We start from the raw sequence: 23,175 nt of genomic DNA, 5'->3' as shown, positions 1-23,175 counted from the left end.
ACAATTCCAGAATGTGGACGGTCCTTCAAAACAGCAGGCCTGTCTTCTTTCTAGGTGTCAACGTCACGAACAGCAGAGGCTGTGGGGTAATGTCCTAGGATGGGAGAGACCACAGACAAAATGGCCCGGTGGGGTGGTTGCATCCTAGAGCAGGAAAAAAAAAAGCCTCTATTAATGACATTTGGAGAAATGGCAACCCATTCCAGTACTCTTGCCTGGAAAATCCCACGGATGGAGGAGCCTGGTGGGCTACAGTCCATGGGGTTGCAGAGTGAGACACGACTAAGTGATTATAACACTTTCATAAAGTAATACTGAAATATACAAAGTGAAAATTGAAAAAGGAGTAGTTGCTATTAAAATATCATCAGAGCTGGAGATTTTAGTACATCAGTTTGAATAGTTGGGTCAAGCAGACAAAAATTAAAGTGATTTAATCATAAGTAACAAGCTTGAGTAGACTCATATAGAATTCTGCACAGAAAAATGAGACATTCTTCTGAACTTCTTAAATGGAATGTTAATGACTCTCCATCAGGGTAGAGAGTGTACAGATGTCTATTGTGCAGTTTTATTTATAAAGCAACTATCAACAAATCTCTAAGAACTGGCTTCATACAGTCCAAATTGATCACAATCAAGTTAGAAATTCATACATGCAATATTTTCACAGTCCATATGCTTTTAAATCAAAATCACATTTCTAAATAACTAATGAAAAAATTCATAATAAAACTCAGAAATATTGTTAGAACTACATAATAATCAAAATACTACATGCCAAAATTTGTGGGATGCTTGCTTCAGAATTCATATTTCAGCAAAGTTCATAGTTCCAATTCTCGTGTTAGGGGAATGTCTTTACAAACAATGTTATATTAGTTTCGGGTATGCAACACAGTGATTCAACATTTGTGTACATTACTAGATGATCACCATGACAAGTCTAGCTATTCTCCATGACCACTTAAAATTATAACCATATTATTGACTATATCCCATTTCGGTATGTTGTATCCCCATGACTTCTTTATTCTGTAACTAGAGGAGTTTGTGCCTCTGAACCCTCCTCACCTGCTTTGCCCATCCTCCCACTCGCCCTCCTGTCTAGTAACCACCACTTCATGCTGATGAATCTGTTTCTGGGTTTTTTGTTCATTTGCTTTGCTTTTTAGATTCCACATGTAAGTGAAATCATATGGCCTTTGCCTTTCTCTGTCTGACATATTACACTTAGCATAATACTCTCTAGGTCCACCCATGTACAAATGGCAAAATTTCTCTCTTTTCATGGCTGAGTAATATAACCTTGTGTATAAATTCCATATCTTTATCCATTCATCTATAGATGGGCACTTAGGTTGCTTCCATATCTTGGGTATCGTAAATAGTGCTGCAGTGAACATACATACATCTTTTCAAATTAGTGTTTTCATCTTCTTCAGGAAAATACCCAAAAGTACAATTGCTGGATCATGTGACAGTTCTATTTTTAATTTTTTGAGGAATCTCCATACACTTTTCCATGGTATGTTAGGGAATCTTTTAAACTCTAAAAGCTAATGAGCTAGACATTGCTCTTAAGATGTAATAGAAAATATATACAAAAAAAAAAAAAATTAAATAACAAGATTCTACCATATAGCACAAAGAACTATATTCAGTGAAAGTTGCTCAGTCGTGTCTGACTCTTTGCAACCCCATGGACTATACAGTCCATGGAATTCTCCAGGCCAGAATACTCGAGTGGGTAGCCTTTCCCTTCTCTAGGGGATCTTCCCTACCCAGGAACTGAACCCAGGTCTCCCACACTGCAGGTGGATTCTTTACCAGTGAACCACAGGGAAGCCCATTTAATACCCTATGATATTCATAATGGAAAGGAATATTATTTAAATATTATATTGAATATTTAAAAAAGAATGTGTATATATATATGTGTGTGTGTAACTAAACCACTTTGCTCTATGCCAGAAATTAACACAACATTGTAAATCAACTATATTTCAATTAAAAACTTTAAAAATACTTCAGTAAAAAAATACTTCAATAAAAAAACAGAAACTAACACAACATTGTAAATTAACTATACTTCAATTTTTTTAAAGATGTAAAAATGTAATTAAAAATAATTTAAAAAAATTTTAAAGTGTTATAGGACAAAAACAGAAATACTCAAAGAATGGAATGAGATTAGAACATACTTATTAAAAAATCTTAATTTAAAAAATTGCCAGCAACAAAGGCAAAAGTTAGTTATTTTAAAACAATAATATACACATAGATCATATCCTTTGCATGTACAAATATTACTTATTTTTTAAATTAGAAATAATTGAAATCAAGCAGTTAGGAGAGTGTCTCTTTTCAGTGTGAATCACACTGTACTAACACACACGTTCCCCACGTACAGCTGAAGTCAGAGTGCCCAGTCTGAGGCTGAGGCAGACGCCTCCGAGTGTGGCTTCTCTGGATGTGTGGAGGGTACGTCCCTGTGCGGTGATGGGCCGGAAAGCCCTCCCGACCCGGCTCCATAGAGGGTGCGTCCCTGTGCGGTGACGGCTGGAGAGCCCTCCCGACCCGGCTCCAGAAGCCGCAAGAAGCCTCTGCCTGGAGGCTGCTCACCTTGCTGGGAGGCAGAGGAACTGTCCAGCAGCAAGCGCTTCTGAAGTCAGGTTCCATAAGCCGGGGCAGTCAGTTCGGGAGGGGCAGGGCTCCCCCTGCTGCAGTGTCTGTCAGTGTGGAAAGGGCCCTCGAGTTTGCATGTGCATCAGGCTTCATATATTATAGATAACTGCAAGGCACATGCAGGAGCCAGCCTATCAAAATTAAAGACATTTTTGGAAAACCTTCCCACCCTGCATATCCTCCTGCTTCTGCACTTTGCCTTAAGATGTACTCAGTTCAGTTCAGCCGCTCAGTTGTGTCCGACTCTCTGTGACCCCATGGACTGCAGCATGCCAGGCCTCCCTGTCCATCACCAACTCCCAGAGCTTGCTCAAACTCATGTCCATCGAGTCGGTGATACCATCCAACCATCTCGCCCTCTGTCATCCCCTGCTCGGATTCTCCTGCATACCTGGAAGGGTGAGATGCCAGGAAACGCAGGGGCATATGGAGGAGACAAATCCACACTGCCGTCGGTGATTCCCTGACAGTGTGTTCAGCCAAGACTCCCCAGGCGTGTCCTGTCATCAAAGGCCGTAATAAAAGGTAACAAGCCACACGGCTGCTTCTGAAACTCCCTGCCGGAGCCTTTCAAGAACTGGGCACACGCAACTGAGGGAGACAAGAATGCCTGGCAGCAAGAGGCCTGGCCACCAGGATGACTTCCTTTGTCCTCAGAATGACTTGCATGAGAAGTAGGTCATTCCACTGTCAGATTCTGAGAAATACAGACAGAAGCTGGTACTTCTCCAAAGGGGAAAAAAAAAAACATTGAACCAAATCACAAGCAACCAAGGAAACAGATGCCCATGAGGGAGAGATTGCAGGGCAGCCTCTACATAAGCCACCTACATCCACTCAGACAATAAAAGACCGAAAGCCACCTGCCTATTCATCTCGGCAGGCCAGCAACCCCTGCCAGACTTAGAAGCGATGGCAGGCCAGAACCAAAACAACTGAACTGTTAAAATGGGCACAGTTACCAGTGCCATGTAAATACACATCTATTGTAATTCTAATCTCCAACATGTGTTTTCTAGATGCACAAAATGTGTGAGGTGAAAAGAATTCTTGAAATAAAAGCCATCTTGTCTGCATTTTCCACGCCACCACATCCAGTCAAGTAATAAATGCAGCTTGACTGATTCCTGGTCGTCTGCATAGTTGAAGGAATCTGTGATCACAGGGGAATGAAATCTGCAACTAGCCCCACCCATTTTTCTTTCCCAAGTTTTACTGGAGCTGGGCACAACTGCAAAATGAATGGACAGTATTTCATTCCTGTTTCTTCATCTTGACTACATGCTGTTTAAATTACCCATCAACAAAGGATCCGAACGACACAGAATGAGAGGAAGAAAATCAGCAAGTCTCTATGATTCCTGGAATAATCAAATCATTCTTACCGAGCGCTTAACCAATTATACACTCCATATATGACACAATGGAAAAGATGGAAGATTCAGAGATACAGTGTTTATTATGACCAACCCTATTAAGAATAAAAATACTCGAGGGGGGAAAGTAACATCACAATGCTGTAGAAGGAATTTAACTTTTTCTTAACAAAGAGGGAGGAGGAAGACAAAGACAGCTAAATTTGCTGCAAAAAGGATCGAATACAAAGGGAGAGCGTGAGGCTGGACGAGAGAAAGCAGTACAGGCAAGGTAAACTCAGCCGTGTGTCCCAGGCCTGAGAGAGTGTCCCCTCACTATCGCGGGGCCATGGTTTGTGCATATAGACAGTTACCACTTTGGAGGATTTTGAGTTCATAACATTTAGTCTGGAAGTTAACAAGAAAATGGGGCTTCTCTGATAGCTCAGTTGGTAAAGAATCCGCCTGCGATGCAGGAGACCCCGGTTTGATTCCTGGGTCAGGAAGATCCGCTGGAGAAGGGATAGGCTACCCACTCCAGTATTCTTGGGCTTCCCCTGTGGCTCAGCTGGTAAAGAATCTGCCTGCAATGCAGGAGACCTGGGTTTGATCCCTGGGTTAGGAAGATCCCCTGGAGAAGGGAAAGGCTACCTACTCCAGTGTCTGGCCTGGAGAATTCCACGGACCATATAGTCCATGGGGTTGCAAAGAGTCGGATGTGACTGAGCGACTTTCACTTTCACTTTAACAAGAAAATATAGAGAAAAGCACAAGAGGGGAAGGTGTGCAGAAATCGCATTTGCCCTGGAATTGCACCAGGGCTGCCATTCTTGGTGACTGAAGGAGCTTGTTAATCAACATAGCACATTCATGAGAGCACGACAGAAGCCCAGACATGCTGTACACGAGGTGCAGTGGCTTCGGGGTCTGTGTTACAGGACTTATCTGTTGGTCTGATATCTCCCTTACCCGCAACCCTCACTACAGACGAAAGAAGAAAACGTGAGTGTGTGAGAGAGAGAAAGGGGGCAGCAAGATAACTTTCACTTCTTTTTACGGCCTTTACTTACTCATTTTCTAAATCATGATGCTTTTGTGAGAGAGATCAGATTGACAGCTGGACAAAGCAGAAAAATCCAGATGCAGAGGAAGGGACTGTGGTGAATGTGGTGAGCGGCTGCCGCTGTCCTCCTGGTCTCAGCATTCTGCAGTTCTCATGTATGACTCTTCTGCAATCAAAACACAGTGACCTATGCCACCAGGCCCCTCTCATTTTTAATTTAAAAGTACTCATGAAGAGTTCATAGCTTCCTAACTTCTGCCCCTGGCAACCTGCCCTCCTGCAGCCCTGCACCCGTGCATCCAGGTCTTCTGACAGCATGACGTTCATCCTTTCACTTTCTTATTCCAAATATCCTGAGAGTCCTCCGTAGTTTCCTGGGTAAAAACCTAGTTTCACGGAAGTAACACAGGACTCTTACTCTCAGAAGAATCCGGTTGTAGCCTCAGCTCTGCCTCCCACGAGCCCCATACTCATGTCTGAGCAGCTGACACCTTGGGGCTTTGTCTCTCACAGCACTGGTGGTTTGTATTCTGACTTTCCACCTGAAGAAACAAGGATCCCTCTAGTTGAGTGGGCTGCTCAGCTAATAACTAGAGGACCTAGAATACAAGAGTGTTTCAGGACCCACGGCTCTTCCCACGGCCTCCCTGTAAGATAAGGTCGGAAACAGCTCCCTGTCCGTGCTGTCCACTTCTGTTGCCACCAGCTTTCAACTAAAAAAATCTAAAAATTCACTTCCTCTTCACACTACCCACATTTCAAGTGCTCGGTTGCACATGGGGCAGCGGCTGCCCGGCCAGTGCAGCCCAGGGGACCTTTCCACCAGCACAGAAAGCTCGATGGGACAGGCTAGGACTTGTGGTCAGCAGCACTCGGCTTCTGACTTCCCCGACTCGCCGGTCTGGCATTCAGGGCCTCTCCGGGTCTGACCCTAGCTCCACTTTTTTGTTGGATTACTCTTGACTCCCAACCAAACACCGGCGTGGCTTCCAGACTGGGCGCTACGTCTGCATCCCCCACTGTACCTAACACAGTGCTTTCATTAGAGCGTGAACCTTTGGATGGATGGATGATGGGTGGGTGGGAGGGAAACAGGAGGAAAGAAGGGGGAAGGAAGAGGACATCCACGCTTTCACTGAATCAGTACTGACAGCTAACGTGTGCTAAGCACGCCTCTGGTTTCCTGGGGTAACTATAGTGACCAGATATGGCTTCATGACACTTTCCGTCTGGGGTGGTGGGAGGGTGGGGAAATCACAAAGAAGTTTAGGAGTAAAAACTCAGATAGTTGTTAAGTTAGGAAAAAAGTAAGAGCATGTAGCGCTGAGTGTCTGGGGCAGGGACACCTGTACATATGGTGGTCTCTAACGAGGTACCACTCGAACCAAAATCTGGGTGAACAGGAGCCAATCATATGAAGTTCTGGGTAGAACATGCTCCATGAAAAAGAAACGTTGCTGTGAAAGTTATACTTTTGGGCACTTTGACAAGGTGTCTTATTCATCCCCCATTGAATCATCTCAGTGCACGTACCCTGAAGAAGGATAAAGCAAAGAATGGGTCCACGACCATTAGGAAGACAGGTTAATGCTGAGTCCGCTCCAGCTGACACGGTAATATTTATCTCCTATGTTGTCTCTCTGTGTAGCGTTGTTCCTGGGCCACACAGAGCTACCCTCAAAGAAGCTGCATTGCAGAAGGCGAAGTTCTTGCAATACAAAAATTACTTTTCAAGAATAGCAAGAGGCGGCAGAGATGGTACCGTTCAAAATTTTACCAGAAACATATTCCACGTCTTCGAAAATGGAAAAAGGGTGATAAAAGCAGCTCCCAAACAACATGCTAAACGAGGCGCTCAGAGAGTGTAACCTCAGGGAGCGTGGTCAGACTCTGGGCTCAGACAACTGCATTCACAGTCACGACGTCGGGCAACTTTACTTGCATTTCTCCCTGCATCCGAGGCCCAGTCTGAACATGCCACAGGTGGTGGGTCACCGTGCAACTTGACCCCTTGCACTCATTGGCAGTAAGATATATCTTGTGCATTTATTTGACCATTCCTGATAATTCTAGCACTCAGAGCCGGGTATGTTCAAGAACTGTTATCATCAAAAGACAGAAGAATAAGAGGAGTGTTGTGAGGCCTCATGGAGATTCGATGTGAAGATAAATGTTGCATCACGTACGCATGTGTGCACACGGGCCAGCGCTCATGCTTTTCAAACTGCATTTCTGCGTCTAGTCCACTTTCTACAGGCCGAGCCCTTGCTTCTCAGCTTAGGACTGATGAACTCTCATCTACTTAGCCAAAGGTTCATGTTTTGGAAGATCTCAGCATCAACCCTAGAAAGCAATGCTATTTGTATGCCTAACTTTGAAAATCTGACCTCCCACACGATTCTGTTTCAACCCACCTCTGTCTGCCGGGACTGACTGGACCTCCGATGGGCTTGTGCCCGAAGACTTCCTCCACCTTGTGTATTCTTGGCTTGGACAGAAACAGAGGTGAACTTCCCCAGCTCCCAATCCTGTTTAAACTCGCTGAAAATCAACTCATATTTGCTCAGAACATAAGCAGTATTTTGATAGTACTTTTCTGCTTTCCCATTACTGTCATCATCATTATTAACTAACCTGTGTATGCCCAGGCAAGAACAGTGAAGACCGAGCACGTCGTGGGTGAAGGTCTGCGATGCCGGCCAGGTAGCTCCTGTTAATCGTGAGCAGCACCAAAGAGGACAGGCAGAGATCTAAACAGGGCTTAAGTGCACACTGAGTTTGGAAAAGACAAAGGTGTCCTTGTCCTCATCTACAAATTCTCATGGGGGCGCGGGCAGGGGAAATGCAAAAAGAGATCCCTGTGAGTGCCAGCAGGCAAGGTCTTCAAAGTGCATCTCTGGTGGCTCTTTCTTCTCACTCCCATCCAGAGCACACACCGAATTTTTAATCAACTAAACACTGAAGGAGCAGTACTCAATTTAGACATAAAGTCAAGTTCTCAGAGCTTGCTCCACAGCCGGTCACAGGAGCCTGGCCGCGTAGACGGCCGTGGTCTCCGGGGAGAGGGGAGCCCTGCAGGGGTGGGTGAAGCACACGGCTACGGACACCAAGACCAGCAGGGATCCCGACTCTCCTCTTTATGCCTCTGCTCACAAAACCTGGGGAAGAGCCATCTGCAGTGTCTGCTCCAGATCACGCCTGCCATCCTTCCCCAGGGAACTCCACAGAAACGGCTCCCAATGTCTCCAAAGAGCAAGGAGTTAAACCGTTGTATCCACACTCAGGTAACAGAGAAGAATACAGCACATTGGCCTTCTTTGTGTATCCTAAATGGTGCTTAGGGGTTCAGGAAAAATTCAAGTACTGGAAATTGATGAGCAATATGTAAGAGGTATTTGAATAAAAGGGATTTTCCTGGTTAGCTTTGGATTAAGCAAAAATTCCTTTTCTTGTTGTTTATTGTTGGAAATACTATTAAAATATTATTTGTCTAGCCTCTCTGTATTGGTAAGTACGCCAAACAAATATCCTGTTGGTGATTTGAGATTCTTTTAGCATTTTGCAGCATATTTTTAATCATTAGTTAGTAAGGGGTCTGAAAACATAATGTAAATATTAAGTTCCTTTAAAAAATATTAATCCCTAATATTAGCATTTTTCCGTGATTTATCTTTCTCTTAAAAGGGCAAGTACCACAAACTATAAATTAAATAAAAACCTTTTTAAACCAAGAATCACACAAAATAAGCAGCGATGCTCTTGATATAGAAAATCAAATTAACTGACTATAAAGGACAATTTCTTCTATTATCTCTGCACTGAATATGAGTCAAATGTATTAAAAAACAAACCTATGGATGTCCAAAAGAGATGCAAACTTACTGTGGCAGCAGGCGGTAACACTCAAACGATTCAACCAAAGGGCCTTTTTTAAAGCAGTGGAGGGTGGAGTGTTATTTAAGTGGGGAGAGTAAGTCGAGGAAGACGGGGAGAAACGGGCGGCGGCTCCATCTGCCCCCTCGGGATCTCCAAGTCTGTCCCTTTGTGGCTTAGCTAATGGCTCCAGGCTTGAGGCCCCTTTTCAGCCTAAGCTGATGTCTCAAAAACTTCCCCTAACCTCTTCAGACTCTAAACCTGACTTAGTAGCTAGAAACTCTGCCCATGTGGTCTCAGCAGAGCTTAAGGGAAACAGGCTCTGCAACGTGGCAGTGCCCACGTGAAACCTGCAAGTTTTGGCGATCCGCTGGCGCCCGGCCCAGTCCTGACCTGACGGGGCTGCCTGACTGCATCACTGTTCTCGTGTCTCAACACCAAGGGCACTGAACCCCGTGCCCTGCACTAAGTTAGGTACATAATTACAGAAAGGGAAATTTTTGGCATACTTCTTAAACAAGTATTTTCCCTGGACTCAGGTTATCTGTTCAACTTGGTTTTACAGACTCACGCTAATTTCAAATCAAAATATTTCTGAACACCATAAACCCTTCGGCAAGCGGATGGACAGTGAGATGTGGATGGAGAAGTTCCTGTGCTAACAGTGATCGATAAATTTGAAGGGTTCATTTTAGTGGGGAAGACCAAATTTTGGACTCTTGAAAATATAAATTTTGGCATGTTTTTAACAGCTTAATCTTTTTATTTTTCTCTCTTCGTGCATTTAATAAATAATGCACACTGGATAAAAGCAAGTTGATGGGCCAAGTTTCAGAATTTATAGTAGAAACTATAAAAAAAACAGTCATGATGACCAAGAAGAGACACATTTCTCTGGAGCTGACGCACAGGAGATCAAGTCTCCAGGGTTAAACATCTAAGAAGGATGGCTCTCAAACACAAGGGAGGAAAGATGGGCTGGAGCAGGACGCATGCCACAGGAGTGCCTGTGACACGGGTCCACACACCGCTGAAGGTTATTCTTCCCACGTTTATCGTTAAAAACACCAACAAAAACAGACAAAACCCCCTTACGATGCTTGACTACAGTTTATTGGCTGGTTTGAATAGCATTTTTAATAGCAAAAGAAAAATGCATTTACATTGTAATAGCTTACAACAAACTTTCAACTGTCTTTAATACAAAGTAAATTGAGATCGTGTAAGTCATTTTAAATTCCTTATCTCTGTGATATATACAGTAAGAAAAGCGCCAGATACTGCTGTATAGCTAATTCCAGCTGAGACACACACAAGGATGCCAGCAAGTTCCTTAGCCACCTTGCATGGGATCTGTTTAATCATGAAATAATAGCCATGATTCTGAAAACTAAGCAAAGGGATCTGCACTCACTCTGTTCTCTAAAAACACTTTTTCTCGAGTCACAGGGTATTGCTGTGTTTTTGCAAATTACACACATCTCCCGGGCTTCACTTCCAAACCTTAACAATGCCGTCCCTAGAGGCGGTCACGATGAAGCCCTGAGTGGTCTGGAAGGTGGCGACGTCCGTGATGATATCGTGGTGGCCCACAGGCAGGGACTCCGGGCCCCTCCGTGGGCCGTCGTCACTCGGTCCCACCTTCTGCTTGTTCTGAATCTCCTGTGTGGTGGTTAAAAGCAAGAAGGCCACAGTCAAAGGCGGGAGCACATCCTGCCGCCTGTCCGCACCCCTGCTTCTAAGGAGCACTGCTCTTTGTTTAGGCTGGCGCTGGTTCGAAGGAGCCACGCTTCACAGAGGCACCGCAGGGGAGTCCAAAGTGAGGGTCTAGGTGTCCAGTCCCTGGACTCCATAAGCACCACTTACAGACATGGAAACTTACAGACAAGCTGATAACCTGTGAGTGCTACCTCTGTCAGCTTCAAAGAACAAAGGGGAAGAACTGAGAGGCAGCGACGACCCGGGCTTGGACACACGTATGTCAGACGCTCCAGCCCTCCCGAAGCTCGCTGCCACTCGTGAGTCCCCGCACTGCCGCTTACAAGCCGGCTGACCTGAGATGAGCGACTCAACCTCGATGTGCTCAACTTTCTCATTTGCGGAAGGAAGACGATAAAGGCACGGAGTTTTTATAAAGGACCCGGCAAGTGTTCAAAGTGCTTACTTTGGCTCATGTAATTATATGTGCACTTTCTATGTTTATTCTACCTTAGTAAACTCGATTTTAAAAATACAGAAAAGTCAAGAGAAAATAAAATTTTTTTAAATTCAAAGAAATACTGCCACTCTTGGGCAAAGCCATTTATGATATTTATGTCAGCCGTTTTTGTTCCTACAAGAGTTGACAGGAAAGCAAGGAACGCTGATACCTGGACAACTTCAGTGCCTTCAATGACCTTCCTGTAGTAGGACACGGACGGGGAGCCCGCGCTCCCCGCGACGATGTAGGACCTCTCTGGGTAGGCCAGGTCCCAAAACCTGTGGAGGAGGAGAGAAGGGGTCATTGTGTCGCAGGAGACAAGGGACGGCTGATCACTGACTGACACTCGTCAACGCTGGTGTGTCCTCTTCTGTGTTTGAAATAGAGATTTTCTAGAAGAGCCTAAAATCAGTTACAAATGAAGTATTAACAGCTGTCCCTGCAGGGTGTGGATGACTGCAAACATCATCCCACTGCTGGTATCTGCAGTAAACACCACCTTGTGGTAACCACGGTATTCACACATTTAACTGCCCTTCTCCTTTCAAGTGCTGAATATGAAGTCTCTTTACTGTACCTTATTTTCATGTCTGAGCCGGCCGTTAGCAGGATGGGGTTCCCATCCGCAGGACTACAGTAGAGCCCGTGGACACTGTGAGAAGAAGGCTTAAAAGAAGTAAAGAAATAGAGAGTCAAATGTCGCCCATGAGGGATGCAGCCATTTCTAGAGATAAGTCAGCTATTAGCAGTTAACTGAAGAGACCAGAGACAGATCACTTATGTCTTAAATCTTTCTTTGGGAATTTAAAATACATTTGTTCTGTATCACCCTGAATGAAGAAGCAAAGCCTCCTCAGCTTCCTAAAACTTTCCATTTGGAATGAGAAGGATCACAACTAAAGGAGAGAAAAAACTTTCCTACCCTCTGCCCCAACAAAGCAGCTTTAAAAAGTTATGTATGACAGGGTCACGTTCCATTTTTCTAATGATCTAAGCTTTAATCTTTCCTTTTCTAATTAACCCAGATTCTATTGGGTTCCAAAGAAACATCACACACCTTATGGGGCTGGGAGCTAGAACACCCACAGAAGCAGACTTGGGGAACTGGAAAGCAGAGGGCAGCAAAGCCCGCTTAACACTTACTTAGTAAAAACCCAAGCTTAAGGCACAACCCCAAAGCCCAACAAGGACCACGGCTGGCAGAGACGCCCAGCCGAGCTGGGGATGTGGGAGATGGCCTTACCTGTAACTCGGACAGCGGGGGAGCACTGCTGGCCCAGAGTGTGAACCTTCGGTCGCCTGTCTCCATGTCCCACATGGACACCTCGTTGTTGCCCTGGACAGCTGAGGGAGACAGGCCAATGTTACTCGGACGAGGGCTCCGCTCAGCGAGTCCACGTCCTGGCAGAGGAAGTTAGCTTGCAAACATTTCCATTTGCTCCCCATCCTGTAGGAAATGCTCACGGACACTTTAAGTCATGCTGTGACCCTGCCTCCACACTGAAGTGCAAAAGAGTAATGTTTCTGCTAACCTACTGGTCAGTATTTTACTGGTGTCAAGCTGAGTGTAGAGAAATGTCAGGTGGAAAGCAGATTCTGCCCTCAAGAAACCTACAGTCTAGCAGGAAAGAAAAAAATACAAAGCGTAAGACAATGAGCACAGAAGAGAGAATGCAAAAGTCCACGTGCACTCAAGAAGGAAAGGTCACATCCGGTGGGCGAGATGGAGGCCGCTTTGAGGAGTGTGTCACTGGGACAGACACAGGGGACACGCGAATCACAGGGGGCAGACAGGATGGAAGGAGCAAAGCATACACACCCGTGTCCGAGTGTCATGGTCTGACTGGGGCACGTCTGTGATGGGGAGAGCGCAAGGAAGGGCAGAGGGAGATGCTGGGGAACAGTCCCTGCAGGCCTAGGAGGGGCTTTCTCGAAAGTACTTTTGAGCTGGGGAACAGTCCCTGCACGCCTAAGAAGGGCTTTCTCGAAAGTACTTTTGAGCAGTGTTCTGAGGAGTGACAATACCCCCGCCTTCACTTCTTCACTAATGTTTACTGAACTGACTATATTCACTGTGAGCCAGTCTCTGTCCTAGGTCCTGAGGAAGAGAGGACAAATAATGCAAAAAAAAAAAAAAAAAAGAAAATTCCTTTTCACAGAACTCACACCCTAGTGGTGACAACAATCTCACAAAAACGCAGAGGCCCTAAAGCAGGAATCTGCCCTAGCTCAAGGAAAAGTTCAGAAAGCCCTTGTGGCTGGAACCGTTTCAGTGCACCTTTGGAAACAGTCCCTGGATGGTACATCCTCCTCAAATGACCCTACTCTGGGCATGCCATCTGATTCCTGCTGGGACTGGCCAAAAGGGTCGTGAGGAAGCAGGAACAGGGCCCATAGAGCCTCCAGGCCATGGGGATGAGCTGGGCTGTTCCGTGGGAGGCACTGGCAGGTATGGAGCAGAAGAAAGAACAGGCTAGGAGGAGCGACTCATTAATAGGAACACGACACGCTGTCATCTGGGTGAGGGGACGGTGGTGGGAACAGTACAAGGGGGTCGGCTCTGGACACACTTTAAGGCAGGACACACAGAGCTGGCTGATGGATGGGAAGTGGGAAGAGAAAGGGAAAAGAAACCAAGGACGATGTCAGGGTTCCTCAGGAGCTTCAAGCTGAGTCGGCTGCCATTTCCTGGGACGATACTGCAGGTGGAGCGAGCTTGTCTGGGGGGAGGCGGCGGTGGGTGGGGGGCGGGTGGACAGGAGACCAAGGGTCTGGCTTGGGCAGATCAAGTTTCAGCTGGCTGTCAGACATCTTAGGGAAGATTTTATTTTCTAATTATTAGACTTTTATTATTAAAAATGATGTTGAGATTTAACAGGAGTGATATAATCTTAGGTACTAATGTTGAACAATCTTTGTTGACTAAGTTGTCACCCTTCAAAAAATAATGAGCCAAACTGAACTTGAAAAGTAGAAGACCAACAAAATGAGCAGATATCCAGATAAGCAGTTCACTAACTGCTTTCCTTTGCATCAGTTTCCATGTCTTAAGAAACCTATGCCCTTCTCAATACACAGGGAGGCTGAGGTGCTGAAGCAAATCTTCAAAGATCAGTATTACAGAGTAATTTTCTCTTTGTGAGTGACAAAGCACTTCTGTTCTTAACTGTCTTTAATTTTTTAATTAATTTATTTTAATTGGAGGATAACTACTCCACAATATTGTGACGGCCTCTGCCAAACAGCATACATGTGTGTCCTGATCCCGAACCCCCCTCCCACCCCATCCCTCTGGGTGGTCCCAGAGCACCGGCTCTGAGGCTCTGCTTCACGCATGGAACCTGCCCTGCCGTCTGTTTCACACATGGTGATACACACGTTTCAATGCTATTCTCTCGAATCATCCTACCCTCGCCTTCTCCCAGAGTCCAAAGGTCTGTCCTTTGCGTCTGCGTCTCCTCTGCTGCCCTGCATGGAGGATATCAGCAGCGTGTTCTCAGTTCCATATCCGCGGGTTAGCAGACAGTATTTGTCTTTGTCTTTCTCACTTACTCGCTCCGTATAATAGGCTTCAGGTTTACCCACCTCATTAGAAGTGACAAATGTGTTCCTTTTTATAGCTGAGTAGTATTCCATTGTGCGTACCACAGCTTTTAGGGAAGATTTTAAATAGGTAGATATAAAAACATGAATAAATTTGGTACTGTTTTGCCTGGGACTGGATGTGCTCACACAGGGAGACAGCACAGAAGGACCAAGACTGAGCCCTCGGGCTGGCCACAGATTAAAAGTAGGAAAAGGAGAAAAAATAGCAAATCAACAAAAGAACCAAGAGAGTGATGTCCTCAATATCAAACAAGGAAAGTGTTTCAGAGAGAGGAAATGATCAACCAAGCAAGCACCAAGTCCTGTAAGACGCAGGATGTGTCATGGCCATGGGAGGAGGCAGCGTGAGTGACCGTGACAGCAGGCGTCATGGAGAGGAGGGGGCGGGGGAATGGAGGGGGCGCGGGAATGCAGGGGCGCGGGAATGGAGGGGGCGCGGGAATGGAGGCGGCGCGAGGAGGGGGGCGCGGGGCCTGAGGGTGCGAGGAGAGGAGGGGCGGGGGAATGGAGGGGGCGCGGGGCCTGGAGGGGTGCGAGGAGAGGAGGGGCGGGGGAATGGAGGGGGCGCGAGGAGAGGAGGGGGCGGGGGAATGGAGGGGGCGTGAGGGGGCGGGAGGGGGGGGGGGGCCTGGAGGGGGCGCGAGGAGAGGAGGGGGCGGGGGCCTGGAAACAAGAGACCAGGAGGAAACACAGACGGTAAGCGCCACCGCTTATCTGGCACTCGCTGTGTACCAGACCGTATGCATGACATGTGTTACCTCACATTCTTCCAACTCTGCTAGACAAGTTTTTTAGCCACATTTTACAGTTGGGAAAAATGAGTTTCAAAGAGCTGCCCAAGTGTCTTGCCTAAGAATCTATACAAGGAAATCTGAACACCCAATAAGAGAAGGGGAGGGAGGCTTCAAGAAATGCAACAGAAATGGCAGCTGAGGGATGACCTCAGGCTTCCAGCTCAGATTTCCAGGAAGATGATGGCAACTAAAAACAGGGAACACAGGAGAAAGACGACAACGGGAAGGAAGCGGTGGTGGACAGGAATGGACGGTGGTGGTGTGACTGATGAGACTTCACAAAAGACAATAAATGAGAAACGACACTGAGATATCCGTGGCAGGAACTTCCACGAATCAGAACTGACCACAAAAGCCAGCATTTGGCTCACAGGTAAAAACTCTTAAGGTCATGAACCTGGGCAGCAGGGTTGTCTGCCCCGGCCCCGCCAGCCCGCCCGCCTCCTACCTGCGATCACCCAGGACTGGTAGAGCGGGTGCATGGAGAGGCGCCGGACGCGGGCCCGCGATGGGTGGCAGTGACTGGAGATGGGCAGCTGGAAGCGCATGTCCCAGCAGGCCATGGTGCCGCTGCTCGTGCCTGCGAGGGGAGAAGCGCAGACGTGACTGCCGCAGGCTCGGCATCAGTGCGGATTCCCGCTGACGTTACGTTCAACCTGGCTGGCCACTTAGGAAAGAGGCTTTACTTCCGGGAAGCTGCCCGCCCCACTCCTCGGTTCCCAACAGCACCTTTAGCCCAAAGGTACAGAGTACTAGCACAGTGCTACCACGAACCTAGCAAGTGTGAAGCAAGAATGAATAACTCGTTAATGACTGACACTTACTAATTGCCAAAGGCACCCGTGGGAAAAACCCAGAAGGCCTAGAGAAGACATGAATCTGATAAAGCAAAACATTCAGACTGCCTTAAGTAACCAGAGGTGGTTTACTAGCACTAGGTAATCTCAGTCAGCCCTCAAGCAGCAGCAGCTCTGCAGCCATCCTCAGAGCTCAATCTCTGCCACGTGCCCTTTTCTCTGAAACCTTCTGGAGACAGGCATGGCTGTCTGAGCACAGCAGACACTGGGGTGACTGCCTGCATGTGTGCCCACGACATCTGAAACCACACAGAGAGAATGCCACCCAACTCGAAGAATAACGTGCACTCTAATGCCAAGGCTGGTATCCAGGTCCAGTGGAGACGGGGGTGGGAAAAGACCAAAGGGGCAGCGGGCCCCTCCGTCTCCTGGCCCCTCTGCAGGCCCCTCAGAGCTGGTGGGGCTGCATGAGAGCCACCGGGGCAACTCACTAACCTTGTGGCGCGTGTGACAGCTACTTTTCCAAGCCTGGCACAACATCTTCCTGTGCCAGGGCAGCTTAGTCTTGCGAAAGGCAAAAAATAATGCACTTCACACAAACCATATAAAATAAAGGGCTGATAATGCCGCAAATTCAAGACAGGAATCTACTGAACAGAAACTAATATTCAAGCGTAGCAGAGTCTAATTCTTCTGAAAGAGTGTCGAGTGACAATGAATAAGCTCCAGTACCTTCTAAAGGGGCAGGTTCAAAGCCTGGCAGGGGGAGGGGGGCCAGTGAAACTAAAACAGGAGAGAAGCAAGGTCACAGGGTGCTCTTCAGCAAGGAAAGGCGGGGGAAGGGGTCACAAGGCCAGCGGCCACTGTTTGGCTCTCCTCCTGTGCTGGAGCCTTTCACCTCATTAAATCCTCAAAGCTGCCCTTGGAGGGAATGGGCCCATCTAAAGACGAGAACAGTAAGACCAGAAGGGTGAAGCAGCTTGCCTGTGGCTACCGGGATTTAAAACCGAGTTGCTCAAATTCAAATGTCCTCATCCCGTAAACCCAGCCTGTTGCTTCCCTGGCAGAGTAAGAAAATGCCAGCAAATCTGACCACTGTAGGGGCGCGTTTAAAAACGAAGGGACAGAGTAAATTGTTACACGCGCTGAATATTGACCTCACTCTTTCAAATTTGTTTTTTAATGAAAAAATTGAAATGTAAGTATTATAGTAATTATAGGGGGTAAAAAAGAACATAGGGGAAAATTAGCAATGAAGACAAAGGAAAAGAGCTTTCTTAAGAGGCACGCCTGACAGCAGCATCCAGACCCAGGCGAGGACCTGAAAGGCAGCTCCCTACCGATGCAGAGCCAGCACTGGTGGATGTCCACGGCAAAGGAGGTGATGAGGCCTGCCTTGAGATCGTGCCTCAGCGTCCAGGCGTTGCTGGAGGAGCGCAGGTCCCAGCCCACCAGAGCACCATTCACAGTGGCGTAGGCCAGCACGGACTGCGCCCCGGAGCTGAAGTGATGCAGGTCCACCACGCAGCCGTCCTCCTTCTGGTCTAGGACTCTAGGAGACACACGTCAAGAGGCAAAGGCTCATCCATCACGAAAGACACAGCACTCGCCTCCACTGCAGATCAATCTACCTTCTAACCATGGTCAAGAAACTCTGTGGCCCATCGAAGACAAGGACAATTGAGCATTTTTAAAAAAATTACTTCAGAACTACAGAAGAGCTGCAAATGTAGTGCACAGACTTCCATGTATCTTTCACTCACTTCCCCTCATGCTGATGACTTCTTTTATTAGAAAGAAGGATTTAAGATTCATTGCTGTTACTGCATGAATCAATCATTCGCTCCCTTTTATTACTAATAATAAAGTGAAGTAAATAAGATTAGTGATTCCTTTGTAAGTACTATTCCATTCCTTGATATACCTGTTTTTTGTTTTTTTTTCAAGCTGAGGAATTTTTAAACTAAAATAATGCCATAAACATGCTGGCCGGCTTTCTTGGTCAGTGCGTATCAGGCCTCTGAACACTGCTGTTTTGGCTTTGTTGAGGGTCAGCAGCATTGTCTGTGAGAGCCGGGCAGTGAATCTGCCAGGATTTAAAGCCACACGCATCTCTGCTGCATGTTCTTTTTTTTAAAACAACCCTTTGAAAATGCAAAAATCATTCTTAACATGGGCCATACTGCTGGCCGTAGCTTGCTAACTCCTGTCTTAGGCAAACAATTATAAACATTCTAACCATGACAATATTCCCTAAGGTGATGATGAAAAGTCCAAATGCCAAACAAACAGTGAAAAGGACCCACAGATCCTAAGTATTCAGAGCCAAGGTGACACGGGAAGACCAAATACGCGCCCCTCGTGGGGTTTCCTGGGAGCGCCCGCCGCCAGGCAAAGCCTCCTGGGGCAACCTGCCAATCCAGAGAGTCGGTGTTGCTCAAAGTTGCTCAGTTGTGTTTGACTCTTTGTGACCCCTTGGACTATACAACCCATAGGATTCTCCAGGCCAGAACACTGGAGTGGGTAGCCTTTCCTTCTCCAGGGAATCTTCCCAACCCAGGGATCAAACCCAGGTCTCCCGCACTGTATGTGGATTCTTTACCAGCTGAGCCACAAGGGAAGCCCAAGAATACTGGAGTGGGTAGCTTATCCCTTCTCCAGTGGATCTTCCCGACCCAGGAATTGAACTGGGGTCTCCTGTATTGCAGGCAGATTCTTTACCAACTGAGCCATCAGGGAAGATATAAGTGTTGCTCAGGGTAAACAGTAAAAACTAATATTCGCAATGAAAAGTGCTGTCAGCTTAGAGGCTCTCCCACACGAAATGTATACTCTGCTGCAGGGTCCTCACACCATGCACTCCACCAAGAGCCCTCTGGAGATTTATGCCATGCAGAGGCTGCTCTGTAACCACTCTCTGCTGAAAGGACTTCTTAGTTCAAGATTATTATAATGGGTCCTGGACAGAAGCTGCCCAAGTCTCTTTAGTGAATGTGTTAAAAAAAAAAAAAAAAAAAAACTTAATTGGTAAAAGCAAAACAAAGAATAAACAAAATGATACAAAGAAATAATAAAGTCCCAGGTGACCCAATCGTCACCCCCTTCTTCCTCAGCTGCCCAGTGGAGGTGAGCTGTAATCCACTGAAACTGTGACGAGGCGTCTGGGGGCTCTGCTTCCTCCCTGAGGGTCCCCGCTGTGCCCGCCCCGCCCTACGCCACCACCCTGCTGTGGCCACACGGGGTGGCGCCCCCTCCAGGCCACCTCCCCGATCCACCCGTAAGCTGGTCCCCCGTCCCCGGCACAGGGCACGCTGTCATACTGCACTGAAGTCATCTGTTCGCTGGTCTGCCTCTCCCACTAGGCTCGTTTCTTAGAGAGTATAACAAACACATCTTACTCATTTCTGCAAATTTCCATGTGCAGCACACACTCATCAGCTGAAAAATTGTTCTGTTTGACCTTTAAATATCTTACCTTGCATGGGTTTAATCTACAAGCAACCACAATCTGTAAGAAGTGGAGGAAATTCTTAGATAAAGCCAGCCAGGATCTTCTTTTTAAAATGATAAGCAAACAATATGATTGCATACTCTGCTCCATTCCCAGCAACTTCAGAGGCTTTACTGCCAAGTGACAAAATGCTGACACCACTTTTGAGCTTCCTTTAATGAAGAACACTCACATTTTCGAAACCAGCAGCCAGAGCTGAGACAGAAGATGTAACTGATAATTAGGTTATTCAGATTCCAGACTGGGATGAGCCAGATGTTCAAAGCTGCCCTTCTGACCTTTGGACAAATTGGCAGAAATAGTTTCCTCAAACTGTGTGTGATAGATTTGAGTTGGAAACCCAATTTTATTCATTTCATGTGCTTAAAAACAGAAGTACATTGTCACAGGCCCTCAGCTGATCCAAACTATTACAGAAGGAGGGTTACATTATCCCAGGACACCAAATGCAGTTTAAAAAACACAAACGACAGACAGATACCTGCTTTGCAGAGGATGAATCTTGGGAGACTTGGGCAGCTTGGAGGCCTCAATCGCGAGAAGCTGGACGGCACCGTTATCGGATGCTACGGCTAAGTAGTGGGAACCCTGGCAGAATGTGAGCGTCTTGACACGGCCCCCGACTCGGCTATAGGTGAGAATAGACCTGCACAAAGAAAAGCAGAACTGCGTTTCTGAAAAGCCACAGAGTATTACTATCGCTGACATTAAACAGCCACAGGACTGTTAACAAACAAAAAATGATACTCTGAGGTCTGTTTCCCTCCTTGATCGTGTAACAAAAATAATCCCCCTCAGAAGCACTGGCACAAAACCACCTTTCCTTCTGATACTTTCAAGTGGCCGTCTTCACACGCTTCTCTCTGATCAAGGAAAGACTGTCCACCCTCCTTTCCAGCTGGACTTCCCTCACTGTGGCCTGACCCAGCTTGCTTCCTTTCTGCAATTCCTGAAGCCCTCCTCTTACCCCTGCAGTTATTCCATAATCCCGCAGATGCAGCCTGCCACAGCAGGACGGCACTGGCTTGGGAATCACAGGGCCGAGTTCCACTAACTGACCACCAGTATGATTTGAGTCAAGCCACTTAACCTGCACTACACCTCAGTTTACCCGTTTACAGCCCAACATTTCTAAGCAGGACATAGTGTAGCTCAATTAACATGTAAATCATGAAACGTTTATTAACACACAGTATTACTGTAATATTCAGTCTCTCCCACACACACATTGACCCCTCAAGCTGTCTGTCCCCCTCCTTTAAATTTACCACCGAACTTCCTGAATGTGACGAGTGGTGCCTGCAGCGTTCCTCCTTCATCACCCTCCACAAGGGTCACATACTCAGCCTTCTAAGCGGCCACTCCTTAAAGGTCACAAGCCCCAAAACACCAAATTTATTCACCTTTATTTTCTATAATTTATTATACAAGTTAATACATCTTAAATATACAAAAACTATTAAAAAAAAAAAAGAAGTAAAAACATAATTCTAACACCCAGAGAGAAACACTTTTGTTGTTTAGTCGCTAAGTTGCATCTGACTCTCTGCGACCCCATGAACTGTAGCCCACCAGGCTCCTCTGCCCACGGGATTTCCCAGACAGGAATACTGGAGTGGATTGCCATTTCGTTCTCCAGGGGATCTTCCTGACCCAGGGACTGGACCCAGGCCTCCTGCATTGTTAGGCGGATTCTTTACCACTGAGGTACCTGGGAAAACCACAGAGGAACACTACAGACATTATTATATAGCTTCCCAAAGAGTTTTCTATGCATATTACAGTATATTTATATTTGATTTATAAATAAATATGGAACATTTTATATATTAATCATGCCTCTCTAGTTCACTTTTTAATAGCAGCCTTGCTGAAATATATGTCATAAAGTGTAACATTTTAAAGTGTACAACTCAGTGACTTGGAGCATGCATGGGCATTTTATCCCTTCTATGGCTAAATAATATTCCATTATGTGGATATACTGTATTTGCTTATCCATTCAATAGCTGATAGACATTATGGTTTCCACTTTTTGGCTATTATGAATAATGCTACTATGAACACTCATTTATAGATTTTCATGTGAACAAATGTCTTCAGCTCTCTTGGGTTTATACCTAGGAGTAAAACTGCAGAGTAATAGGTAACTCTATGATTAGCATTTGAGAAACTGCCAAACCTTTTCCCAAACTTGCTGCATCACTCGACACTCATACCAGCAAAGTACAAAGGTGCTAATTTCTCCACACTGTCTCCAGCACTTGTTCTTGTCTTTTTGATTAGAGTCATTCTAGTGGGTGTGATGTGGTATCCCACTGTGGTTCTGATCTGTATTTCCCTAAAGATGCAGAGTACCTTTTTTGCATACCTCCCAGTTACCCTTTATATTCTTAGGGGACTGGTTCCAGGACCCCCAGCAGATTCTAAAATCAGAATGCACTAGTCCCTCTAGGCCCTCTGTATCCAAGGGTTGCATATCAACAGAAAATATTCTATCCCTGGTTGACTGATTCTGCAGAAGCCACAGGTATGAAGGGCCAACTCTATCTGAGTCCTCTGCTTTGTAATTACTTGTTTTCTTACTGTTGAGTTAAAACAGTTCTTTATATATTCAGAGTATTTATCTCATTCTGTGGGTTGTCCTTTCACTTTCTTGACAGTGTCCTTTGAAGTACAAATGTTCATAATTTTGATGAAATCACATCTATTTTTGTCACTGTGTTTTCTGGTGGCATATTTCAGAAGTGAAAGTTGCTCAGTTGTATCCGACTCTTAGAGACCCCGTGGACCATACAGTCCATGGAATTCTCCAGGCCAGAGTACTAGAGTGGGTAGCCTTTCCTGTCTCCAGGGGATCTTCCTAACCCAGGGATCGAACCCAGGTCTCCCTCATTGCAGGCGGATTCTTTACCAGCTGAGCCAGCAGGGAAGCCCAAGAATACGGCAGTGGGTAGTGTATCCCTTCTCCAGCGGATCTTTCCAACCCAGAAATCGAACCAGAGTCCCCTGCACTGCAGGTGGATTCTTTACCATCTGAGCTGCCTAAATCCAAGGTCATGAAGAATTACATGCCTATGTTTTCTTCTACAAGTTTTACAGTTTAGCTCTTAGGTTCAGGTCTATGATCCATTTTGAAAAATTCTCTGCAAACCCATTCGTTTGCATGCAATTGCCCAGTAATCTCTACACCATCTGTTCAGGCTGTTCTTCCCCACACTCAGCTGTCCTGGCACCTGTGTCAGAAAGCAGCGACCATAAACACACCTCTGCGTGTCAGCTCTAGCC

At 46.2% G+C, this 23,175-nt stretch overlaps 2 protein-coding genes across 5 annotated transcripts in view; one reads left to right on the top strand and one right to left on the bottom strand.

The window, feature by feature from the left end:
- COL6A6 (collagen type VI alpha 6 chain) overlaps window positions 1-8,602 on the top strand; it is a 116,288-nt gene extending 107,686 nt beyond the window's left edge. Inside the window, exon 36 of the mRNA XM_061424879.1 lies at window positions 6,755-8,602. Coding sequence (XP_061280863.1) covers window positions 6,755-6,974 — 220 coding nt within the window. The 3' untranslated portion in view covers window positions 6,975-8,602. The remainder of the gene's footprint in view (window positions 1-6,754) is intronic.
- A 1,468-nt stretch (window positions 8,603-10,070) lies between these two features.
- PIK3R4 (phosphoinositide-3-kinase regulatory subunit 4) overlaps window positions 10,071-23,175 on the bottom strand; it is a 78,440-nt gene continuing 65,335 nt past the window's right edge. For 2 of the 4 annotated variants that reach the window (XM_061424876.1, XM_061424878.1), the window contains 7 exons: window positions 20,369-20,533; window positions 17,717-17,928; window positions 16,028-16,159; window positions 12,423-12,523; window positions 11,757-11,845; window positions 11,349-11,457; window positions 10,071-10,641 (listed from right to left, as the gene is read on the bottom strand). In XM_061424876.1, the coding sequence (XP_061280860.1) occupies window positions 10,471-10,641; window positions 11,349-11,457; window positions 11,757-11,845; window positions 12,423-12,523; window positions 16,028-16,159; window positions 17,717-17,928; window positions 20,369-20,533 (979 nt within the window). In that variant the 3' untranslated portion in view covers window positions 10,071-10,470. Of the gene's footprint in view, window positions 10,642-11,348; window positions 11,458-11,756; window positions 11,846-12,422; window positions 12,524-16,027; window positions 16,160-17,716; window positions 17,929-20,368; window positions 20,534-23,175 lie in introns of those variants that run through there. The other 2 variants (XM_061424877.1, XR_009737892.1) reach the window with 2 other exon arrangements.

This window comes from Bos javanicus, chromosome 1 (genome assembly GCF_032452875.1).
Source record: "Bos javanicus breed banteng chromosome 1, ARS-OSU_banteng_1.0, whole genome shotgun sequence".
Taxonomy (NCBI): Eukaryota; Metazoa; Chordata; class Mammalia; order Artiodactyla; family Bovidae; genus Bos; species Bos javanicus.
This window is presented reverse-complemented; position numbering and strand designations above follow the sequence as displayed.